This window comes from Piliocolobus tephrosceles, unplaced genomic scaffold (assembly GCF_002776525.5).
Source record: "Piliocolobus tephrosceles isolate RC106 unplaced genomic scaffold, ASM277652v3 unscaffolded_1426, whole genome shotgun sequence".
Classification (NCBI taxonomy): domain Eukaryota; kingdom Metazoa; phylum Chordata; class Mammalia; order Primates; family Cercopithecidae; genus Piliocolobus; species Piliocolobus tephrosceles.
Window position 1 is genome coordinate 5,596 of NW_022295710.1, and position 11,709 is coordinate 17,304.

General features: G+C 47.9%; 1 protein-coding gene across 1 annotated transcript; it reads right to left on the reverse strand.

The window, feature by feature from the left end:
• Positions 1 to 5,531: 5,531 nt before the first annotated feature.
• Positions 5,532 to 10,403, reverse strand: LOC111537337. Its single transcript, XM_026449690.1, is given in 7 exon segments — positions 5,532 to 6,202; positions 6,349 to 6,522; positions 6,893 to 7,147; positions 7,291 to 7,403; positions 8,874 to 8,985; positions 9,964 to 10,040; positions 10,363 to 10,403. Coding segments are annotated over 7 exon segments (1,056 nt in total). The 3' UTR covers positions 5,532 to 5,918.
• Positions 10,404 to 11,709: the final 1,306 nt, after the last annotated feature.

Here is an 11,709-nt window from a genome sequence, read left to right on the forward strand (position 1 = left end):
TGAAGGAAGAGAGAGCTAGTGGCACAGCTGTGTGTGGCAACTGGCTTCTAAAAGCTATTGATAAAGGTTACTGCTGAGTCATTTCCGCAGAGCTGCCTGTTTTTGCAGACAGAGGAGGGGAGCCAGGGCACAGCAAGGCTCGGCTCATGCCCAGAGAGAAAGAGGAAGAAACTGAGTGTGAGAGAGAAAGGAAACAGGGGATGACAGAGAGAGAATAGAAGAGGAAAATTAGCGAGAGAGACTAAAAGAGACAGAGATCAAAGAGAAACACAGAAGGTAAAACTGCGGAGACAAATAATGTAAAAGGAAAAAAGAGTACACGACGAAGTGAGAGGACGCAGAGAGGTTGGCAGGGCTGGGGGAGGTTTCTGGGGGATTAAGCAACAAGGAGTTGCAAGGAAAGGGTGCATGCAGTACAACCACTGAGGAAGGACAGAGCCTGGGAACTGGGGGATGTAAGGGAGAGAGGCATGTGGAAGAGTTTAGGATCAGGCTGCTTGAGGTGTAATGGGCTGCCTACAGCAAAAACTAGATGGCTGTTTGTCAGGAGGTGGTCAAAAGGATTCAAGTTATGGAAGAGTCAATGAATAAGATGACATTAAGGTTTTGTTGTTGTTTTACTGAGAGGCTGTAAGGGCACCAGGGGCAGTTAGCTGTCAGGAAGGCTGCAGAAGAGCTGGGGACGCTACATAAGGAGAATCAGCATTAGGGTTGTAAACTCAAATGACTACAGGGTCAGCAAACAATAAAAAGGAGGGCTGCAGGGCTGGGTGGGAACTGTGGCAGCTGCTCAGCTGTTCTCACGGTGCCAGTCTGGCGTTGTCAGATTGTCTGCTTTGTCAGAGGACAAAATTCTGACTTTTTATGTAAAATATAACTTTTAAATACTGATAATCAGTTCAAATAACTCAAAAACCCAACACAGGCAAAAGAGGATGCCAGTTGGCAATCCCTGAAGTAGAGAGAGTTCATGCTGGGGAAAAGTCTGCCAAAACGCTTCAAGGAGTCGTGTATAAAAGTTCTGTTTCCCAGAGCTGGGCTGGGCCAGGGAAGGGTCCTTGCAGCCCAGGAGGAGGAAAAGCAGTAAGTCCCCTCCCAGGGCGGGACAAACTGGAAACATTTTGCAGTTGCTGGGTCACCAGTGGGGGTTGCATGAAACACAAACAGGGCAGCTCTAGGCCTGCCAGGGAGAGGAATGGTGCCTTTGAAGAAAAAAAAAAAAAAAAAAAAAGGAAGGGAGGGCGGAGCCAGAAATGCCTTTGCTAATGAGAGTGCCCATCAGGGAAGGCGCCACAGCCTGGCAGCTCTTCCAACCAGAGCTGAAACCCAGCAGGGCCCGGCCAAGGGCACTCTGGGACGCCAGCTGGTCAGTCTCTTGCCCTCCCCAAGTCACTCCTGGGGTCCATGGACCCTGGGGAGGTTCCTAAACTAACGCCAACCAGTTTCTTATGAAAAGGAGAGGAGAATAAGAAGGCATCAGACCATAACTGTTTAGAGATCATAGAGTATCAAACTCAAGTTAGTAGCAAACCTTAAAGAAACTCTGCTACGTAATGGGATGAGGTTGTTTGTGAATGGGACACCCTGAGGAATAAATGGTAAAGGACACAATGGTTGTGCTGTCATTAATAAAAACAAACAATCTTTACGTGAAAAAGGTAAATTACTGAATAACTGGTCAGCCCAAACCTGTAAATTATATGCTCTTAACCAGACCCTAAAGCTCCTAGAAGACCAAGGAAACACTATATATACTAATTCACAATATGCCTATAAAGTAGTACACACCTTTGAAAAAATCTGGACAGAGCAGGGACTAGTGAACAGCAGGGCAAAAGAATTGGTACGTGGGTAACAAGTTTTAGAAAGCCTCCTGCTTCCAGCAGAGATAGCCATAGTTCATGCAAATGGCCATCAGAAAGGAAACACTATGGAAGCTGTAGGGAACAGACTTGTAGATAAGGCTGCTAAGTAAGTCTCCCTGGAGGAAAAATTTAAACTGTTTAGCTCAGATATCCCTAAGGTGATATTAAAACCCCAATTTTCAAAAGAGGAGGAAAAGTTAGGCAAGATAGGAGCCACTCATACTAAGAATGGAAGGTGAGTGCTCCCTGATGGGAGAGAAATAATAAATAAACCCATAATAAAAAATTGAAAGTCTATATTGCGTAAGGGAAGTCATTGGGGTCCCCAGGCCATGTGTGATGAAATACTAAAGAATTATGGGTGTATAGAAATGTACACCCTTGCTAAACAAGTGTGTGGGAATTGTGTGAACTCCCAGGAAACAACTTCGGTTAAAAGAAATTGTAACTCAAACCCCACCTCTTGAGTTCACAGTTCACTATTTCCAGCCAGGCAACTCAGTGCTAATTAAGACTTGGAAAGAAGACAAGCTCCACCCAAGTTGGGAAGGTCCCTATCAAATGAGACAGCTGTACAAACAGCTGATCGGGGGTGGACACGTTACACTCGGGTCAAGAAACTGGTGAAAAAAAAAAACAAACAAACAGAAGGAAGGTGAATTGGAAGTGTATAGATCACCTAAGAAACCCTTTAAGCTAATTCTAAGGAAAACCTAAAAGGAAGCTATACGCAGGCTCCAACATTGGGGGCTGATATGGTTAGAATTAATCCTAACACAAGGGGTGAAAGGAAACCTAAGTATTATATAGGAACCACACGCCACCTAACTGTAAAAATTTTAAATGCAATCCCATATTAATTACCATAAAGAACCCAGCTACTCTAAACCAGAAAACTTGAAGGTATAAATTAAAAATAAATATCTCAAAAAGGAACTCCATGGAACAGTTAGATTTTAGGTTACTCACCAACTCTACTCCAAGCCCACCCAGAATTACTAAAACTCCCAGTCCCATTAACTTCCTTTAGCCCACTAAACAATAAACCTAAGAGAGTAAAAATAATTAAAATAATTGACTTAAGGCAGACTTTAAAAATTAAAACAGGATATAGAGACATAAATGTCTGGGTTAAATGGGTGAAATTTTCAGCACAAGCCCTCAATAAAAGTAACTGTTACGCGTGCGCCGCTGGTCAACCTCAGGCACAGGTGGCCCCATTTCCCCTTGGATGGGATACTAATCCCAAAGGAATGCATTGCATGTTGGCTGTATACCAAGACGAGGATGCATGGGGAAATAAGACTTGTAAAATCTGTCATTGCTCTTTCCCACTTTGCAGAGATCAGATCCTAAAGCAAACCCCTCATTCTCTATAGGGAGTATAAATCACTCCTGTGTCTCTCTAGACAGAAGGTGAAGTTCGATAAACCCATGGGAAAACTCTCAACCTGCACCCACATCCTAAATGTCACTGGGAACCCAGAATGAGGCAACCACTCATCCAGAAAGGGACCCTCCGTAACTTGTTACCGTCCAATTGGACTGGTACTTGTGCTTTAGTACAATTGGCCATTCCGTTCACCCTGGCATTCCATAAAATAGCTAAAAATACACATGGTCATCGAGATCAGAGAAATTTAGCAATTTATTTTAACCCATATATATACACACACATATATATATATACACACATACATACGCGCGTGCATATATATATATATATATACGCGCACACACACACACATATACACACAAGGCTTCTGGATCAGGGGATGAAAACTTTGTATATCTATCTATCTATTCATCTATCTATTTATCTATCTATCTATCTATCTATCTATCTATCTATCTATCTATCTATATCTAAACTCCATAGGGGTACCTAGAGGACAGCATAATAAATTGAAAGGATGAAACCAAACACCTGCTGGATTTGAGTCAGCACTTTTCTGGTGGTCAACTATGAACAAGAATGTAAACTGGATTAATTACATGTCTTATAATCAGCAAAGATTCATCAATTACACTCCAAATGCCCTTAAGGAAGAAGCCAGACAACTAAAGGCCACTAGCTAAATGGCTTGGGAAAACAGAATTGCACTGGACATAATATTAGCAGAGAAACGTGGTACATGCGATATACTGGGCAGAAAATGTGACACTTTCATTCACAACAATGCTGCCTCAAATGGAACCATCATAAAGGGACTGCAGGGACTAACAACTCTAGTCAATGAGCTGGCAGAAAACACAGGAGTAAACGACCCTTTTACTAACTGGTTAGAAGGTTGGTTTGAAAAATGGAAATGAATGGTAGCTTCAGTTCCTACATCTCTCATAATTATGGCTGGGGTCTTAACAGCCATAGGATGTTGTGTCATCCCTTGTGTGAAGGGCTTAACACAAAGGTTAATTAAAGTAGCTATTAATAAACAAATGCCGCTAATGTCCCAACAGAATGACTTACTATTATTAAAAGTCAAACTAAACTCCTCCTCCTATAATGAAGAAAGTAAAAACTTCCAGATATCTAAGTGAAAATAAGACCAAAAAGGGTAAAAAGAAAAAGAGGAGGGAACTGTAAAAAACAACCTACACATGATGGTTCATTTTCATAAGTGCCTTAGAATCTGTTTAAGCAGGCCACGTGGAAATAAAGAGAGAAAGAAGCAAAATGTACTAAGCCACAACCCCCTCCTTCCTGCTTTCCCTTTGACCCAGTGTCCAGGAGCTTATTGGTCGGGGCAGCTTCAATGACCCCCCTCCCCACCTCACCAAAGAATTTAGTTTGGGCTAGCTTCCCATCGCCTAAGTGCAGCCACTAGGGCCATAAGTCAAATGCCAAAAGAGTCCTGAGACAGTCACCAGGCATTATGGGCTGCAACAAAATGCAGCCAAAAATGCAGCAAAAAGACCCTGAAGAACATACTTGAAATCTTAATCCAACTACCAATAGGCAATGCCCAGGAAGACTGTAACCCCATAGTATTCAGCTAATGAGGAATTGGGGGAGGGACTTGCACACTAGGGAATAAATTGTTTTTTGAAACTGTCCCAGGTGTGCTTGCACTCCAGACACCTGATCTTGCAAGACTGTCATTAAAAGTCTCTCTTTCGCTGTTCTCTAGGTCTCTGAGTCTATTCTTTGGGTTTGAATGGGTGAATTTCTTTCTCACAGGGGTGTAGATGGCAACGTGGCTCTCATTCCCCTCCCAAATACCCCAACTTTCATTGCCTGTTCCAGAAACCTTGTCACCTACATGCCTTTCTGTACAGAAGGTATGAGGGGACCCTACTGCCCAGCCAGGGACCTTCTCATCTCCAGCAGCTGTCCCCTTTTCTCACCTGGACCCGCTGCACCTGATATTGTCTTCTTCTTGTATCAAAGGACACAGAGAATAATAATACTACTAATAATACTAATGATGATGAAAGCAGCAACATATGGAATGGCTTGTCATCAACTCTGAAGCACCAGGGCCATCCCTGGAAAAAAGGGCCTGTTACATACCAGGTAACCAAAGCCACAGTTGTTCCTGCTTCCCCCACCCTGGCCTGATCCTCTTTATGTTGGAACCCCCAAGGGTGGTCCCAGGTTCACTAGAGGACACAAGGTGAGTGCTGTGATTCCTACTGTATCCGATGGAGCAGATGACCCTCTGCTCCTCAACTTGGGGAATCCTGCAGGCCACCTCTGTCTAGTAGGTCCCATCCCATTGGACAGAATACCCCCAGACTGCTGGGCATCCTGGCTCAAAGACGCCCCATCCTGACACCAGGTCAGAGAGATATTCTGGAGATAGAAGCCAGAGCCCAGCATGTCAGGGTCATGTTGCCCTCCAGGGCCTCACTGCGGGTCACATTCATTGTGGGGGAGGGGAGACTGGAGAAGAAAGGGCAGAGACAATGAGGCACGTGGCCAAACCCTACTCCCCTCTAATGGAGATGCAGGGAACAGGGCTGGTCCACTCCACTGTTCCAACTCTGGCAGAAGTCCTCATGGACCCCAGACCTTCTGCAAGTCTGTCTTCACCCTGGGGCTCAATTCCTCTAGGCTGGCAGAAGGATGGGCCTCAAGACTGTGTCTTTATGCTCTGGGATCCCTGCATTGATGCTGAGGAGGGGAAGGTCAGGATTGGGCTCCTGGTACATGGGGCCAGAGGAACTCTTTGGAATGGGCAGGCTGGGAGGCAGATGGGGCAGCCTTGGCCCTGGGGCTTCCTCTCCTGCCTGACACCCACCCAGGTTCAGGCTTCTGTCAGAGGGCCCACTGCTTCCCCAGATTATGACACTGGACTCTTCAGTCCTTGACCCGCTGTCTTTTTCCAGTGGCTCTAATAAGAGAGAAAAATCAGGATATAACACACCAATAGAAAACATATGCATCCATAGCACAAGGAGAGTTTCCCTGGACGGAGCTGGAGGTAGGGGTGACTCTAGTGGAATAGCGGAGAGGAAAGCCCCTACCCAGGCCCAGTACCTGTTCTCCTGACACCCACACAAGATTCCAGATGCACTGTAGTTTCTGCCTGAAGTCTCCCCATACAGGGCGGGAGTGTATCTTGGCCTGCATAGCATCTTCCTTCTAGATATTTGTGATGTTCATAGCAAAGGTCTGAGCTCTGGAGGACTGGGATACTGTCCATTCCTGAGTCTCCAGGTTGAGAGAGAGGAAGAGCTACCCGTAAGAGTAGGAATGCCTAAAGCCCCTAGTGCTGCTGGCTTCCTGATCTCACAAACCCTAATCTCCTGGAGGGAATGCAAGTCTACCCCCATCCAGCAGTGACTTCTCCATTCCAGTCCAAGTAAGGAACTCAGACCAGAGGGGACCCCTTGCTGGCCCTGCTCCATGCCTTTCTGTGTGGGCTGAGTGCTAGCTCACCTCCCCGCTGAGCTCCGCTGACCCCCATTCCTCACCCCTACCCCCAGCCAGATCCAGTGGGAACAGACAGGTCCCTGCTCTCTGCCCCCAGCTCTCCTGGAAAAGGCTTCTCCCATCACTCTTGCCTGCTGCCTACTCTTACCTCCTTTCTGGCCCTTGATATGTACCAGGGCCCTTCTGAGGTACGGCCTGTTCTCTGTCAAGTCCTCAGTCTCCATGTCCCAGGTCTCAGCTGCCAGAACCGCTTCCGCCCACTGTCCCTGGGGCCTTGCGTTGCATTTCTGCCTGTCATAGAGCAGGAAGGGCTGACCATCCAGATGTCCCTCAGCGAGAAACCCTCACTGCACAGATCCATCCCGGGACAGCACTGTGAGGTTGTAATGAAGACTGTGGGGCCCTGGGGAAGAGGAAACCACAAATGAAACTTCTTCCTGGAAGCAACTTTACATTGAAGTTAACACACAGGTCTGCTGTCCCGACCTTCCTGAGGAGGCAGGAAATGCACACAGGCAAAGGGACAAGCATGAGGATTTTAGATACAAGGAAAACTGGGAGGGCAGGAGGATGGAGGAGCGGACCGAGGAACGGAAGATGGGGGAATGGAGATGGCAAACATGTAGGCCAGGTGCCAAGGTGGGGCAGCCACAGGCCACCTAAGGGTATAGGGAGGAGGCCAAGGAGAGAGGCTGCCCTGCAGTGGTGAGGGAGGAGCATGAAGGCAGTGGTGGAAGGAAGGTCTTGCCAGAGAAGAGGGTGGAAATGGGAAGGGACCCAGGCTCAGGGTGACCCATGACCAGCATGGCTGTGCTGCCCAGGTGAGGGTGAGACGGAGTCGAGGGCCGCTGCCTTTGAGGAAGGCTCATCGTGGACAAGGTGGGAGTAAGGGAGGGTCAGTGCATCTTTTCAAGAAACAGTGCTAGGAACACTAGACATTCACATACAAAAAGAAATGAAGTTGGACTCCTAACTTACACCACATATACAAGTTAACTCCAAATAAATCAAAGACCTATATTCAGGAACTAAAACTGAAAAATTCTTAGAATGAAACATTGGGAATAATCTTCATGACATAGGTTTTGACAACACATTTATGGATATAACACCAAAACACAGACAACAAAAAAAATTGGTAGGTTGGACTCATCAAAATAAAAAAAAAAATTGAGCATTAAAAAACACAATCTGCAGAGTGAAAAAGCAGCCACCAGAATGGAAGAAAATATTTGCAAATCATATATCTAATAAAAGATTAATATCCAGAATACATAAAGAGCTCCTATAACACAAAAACAAGACTCAAAAAAACTATGTAGGCAAATAATTTGAATAGCCAGTTCTCCAAAGAAGATATACAAATGACCAACAGACACAAGAAAATATGCTCAACATCAGTAGTTATTAGGGAAATGCAAATCAAAACCACAATGGGCTACTACTTCACACCAACTAGGATGGCTATAATCAAACACACACACACGTACACACACACAGAGAAAGACAGAGAGAGAGAGAGGGAAACAGCAAGTCTGACAAAGAGGTAGAGAAACTAGAATGTCTGTGTACTACATTGGGAAAGACAAAATGGGGCACCTGCTATGGAAATCAGTGTGTTGGTTCCTCCAAAAACTAAACAATGAATTACCATATGATCCAGAAATTCTACATCTGGGTATTTACCCAAAAGAAATGAAACCAGAACATTAAAAAGATATTTGAACACTCATGTTCATAGCAGCATAATTCCCAATAGCCAAATTCATAGAGACAGAAAGTAGAACGGTGGTTTCAGGGGCCAGGGGGAAGGAGGAATGGGGAGTTACTGTTTAATGGGCACAGAGTTTCGGGATGCACAAAAATGAGAATGTACTTAATGCCACTGAACTGTCCACTTTTAAATGGTGAAAATAGTGAAGTTTATATGTATATTTTACCACAATTAAACAATAAAATAAAATTGTCATAGTGTACCAAACAATAATATAGAATTAGAAAGAGGTTGGGGTCCTGGTCAGAGAGAAGAAAACCAAGGCAGAGGTGAGATTCAGGCCTGAGGAAGGGCCTTCAGAGGGGAGTGGTGCTGGAAGGGGAGCAGTCACACTCCAAAAGAGGGTTCAGGTTACAAAACCTTCACTGGAGGAAAGTGGTTCTGGGAGAAGGCCCAGAGGAGGAGACGACCACAGCCCACTATGTGGTAAGTGAAGATTTTGGATAAGTCCAGGAACTGAGAGCCCACTGTGGTCAAGGAACCAAAAGAGGATGAAGGTCAAGGAGCCCTTGGACCAGAGCCGGTGTTGGGTCTGGGTGGGGGTGAGGAGATGGGCAGGGTAAAGACTAAAGGATGGCATGAGCATGGAGTGGGAGTGACCCTGGGAGAACTTGGGGTAAAGTGAGAACAGAAAGGGAAGGGTTCTGTGGGGGAGGGTGGGGTTTGGGGAAGGTGAGAACTTGCTGAGGGCCCAAGACAGCTGGGCAAGAGGTGGGAGCAACACAAGGTCCCAAGGCGGAGAGGGGCAGAGGGACCAGGGAGGGATGGTTCAGCACCTGTGTGCTGCAGGGTGGGGTCCTCAAGAGGGTGAGGCTGAGGATGCAGTGGGCAAGGGGCCACCGTGAGGCAGGGCCCAGAGCAGGCACCTGCACTGGAGGGGAGGAAGCATCTGTGCTGCCCTGTGCCCTGCCTAAGGCCCTACTTTCATTAGCACCAGGGCTCCCCACAAGTGGCCTGGAGGGAAGTGCGATGGAGGGAAGACCACGGGACAAAAGGCAGCACCAGAAAGTTAGGGTCAGGGACAGTTGGGAAGGGGGAGGCATAGGGGCAGCACTGGGTGAAGGCTGCTTGTAGGAATGGCCCATAAGAAAGGCAAGAGGGACCTGCGGAGGCAGGGCAGGGAATGAGGGCAGAGGTATCCTACAAATAGATCAGAGAACTGCAGACAGAAAGGGGTAGCAGGAAGCAGGGAGGACAACAGGATCCAGGGGGCCCTGAGATGGGACGGGGAGGAGGTTGGAGGGAACCTAGTGTCCTTAGATCATTGGAGTCCACAGCAGCAGGGAGGGTTGCCAGAGAGGAAAGAACCCTGGGAAGGGCGGGCCAGGGGCGAATGAGCTGGATGGGAGAAGTCGCATGAAGAATCCTCTGCCGGGAGCCTGCAGACTCCAACCCCTCAGCTTGAGAGTCAGGAGCCCCACAGTCCCCACAGCAACAGGAAGCACCGGCTCCTAGTCCCGAAAAAAGGAGGGCCCCAACTCCAGTGACTGCGGCCCGCCCGGGAGCTGAGAACACGCGGACTCTAGGGAAAGGACAGGGCTTCAGGGACCCGAAAGTCGCTCCGAGCACCGGGAAATGTGGCTGCCTCAGCGGCAGAGCTGGAAGGGCCCTCGAATGCCATTCACAGGAACAGCCCGGGGACCCAGGGACATCAGAAGGGCTGGTTTGTCCGAAAAGTGAGAGGAGGCGGAAGAGAGGTGAGGAGACCAAATGCAAGAAGAGACCAGAAAGTGCAGGGGGCGGGTGATGCGCGACCCCGAGGAGGACTGAAAAGAGACAAGAAAGCAGGGCTGAGGAGTGGCGGCAACCAGCCGCGTTCAGTTCCGCCACCCCCGACATCGCACCTGAGCCCCGACGCGACCGCAGAGCGCTCGCAGCGACACATTCGGACACCCCAGAAACGCCACGCCGCTCCCGCTCCGCCGAGGGCTGGAGCAATCCTGCCACATCAGCCTCCTGAGTAGTTGGGACTATAGGCGAGTGCCACCACGTCCAACTGTCATTTACCATCTGGTACCAACCCCCATTAGACAGTGAACCATCCATGATCAGGAACTGTGTCCATTCCATCTTCGTCAGCCTTATGAACATTACTTTTTAAATGGAACTCTACCTATAATTACTAACCATTCCCCAAGTCCCCTAGCCTGCACTTTTCTGTAGATGAAAATGTCACACATCACAGAGTTTTAACAATTACTCAATTTTCCCATCCACATTCACTGATTATTTATTTTGATCATCATAATTTATTGAGCACAGCAGGGACTGGGGTCCTGTCCCCACCTTAGAGGGATTATTCACATTGCTAAATGTCACAAGGGTAGTGAGGGAAAGAGAGGGAGACAGACCCAGCTCTCCTGACATTGGTCCCAAGCCCTTCCCTCCACAGTGTCTACCCTGTCTCGAGGACTTTTTCTCCCTGTGCCAGTTCCAGTAAAGGGTCTCATTCAGCTAATCCCCCAAAAGAGTTTTAATACTTCAATGACGATAATAATAATAATAATAATAATAATAATAATAATAATATGCAAAGTTTGTTCCTACGCATTTAGAGGTGATCACGACAAGACGGGAAGCCAATCCCTCCCTTTTTGGGGTAGGGGAGGCCTTGATAATCTTGGACTTTGGGTGAGTCGCTCCCCAGGTCTAGGCCTGGCTGCCCTCCCCAAACAAATCTCCCAGGTCTTTTCTGTCCAAAGCGCTCCCCCTCTATCCCATCTCCAGCCTCTCCTCTTCAGGCCCATCAACGACGCTTTCACCCTCAGCACTTGCCTTCGATTCCTGGACTTCCCAGCACACAGGAGATTTTCTCCTCGCAGACTTTAGGCGCCACTGCTGGGTCCGGAAAAGAAAGAGAAACGTCCCAGCACGGTCGCTTGTGTAACTCAGGACGAGGCTGCGCTGGGCGCCCGCGCGCGTTTTCAAGTCTGTGGCCCGGAGTTCACTGCGAGGACTGGGATGACCCGTCACCCCGCCCTGGTCTACGGAAAATGAAATGTGTTTACTGATATAGAAATGGAATAACGGATCTGTGGGCTGGGGAGGGCGGAGCTGCCTTCAGGCTTCTGCTCCAGCTGCGGGTCACTCACACCTGCCGCTGTGAAATGCAGACCCGCGGGGCAGGAATTCCGAGTCCGGGCTGGAGCGCGACCTGGAATCTGACTCTCTTTAAACAGCACCGCGGTGGA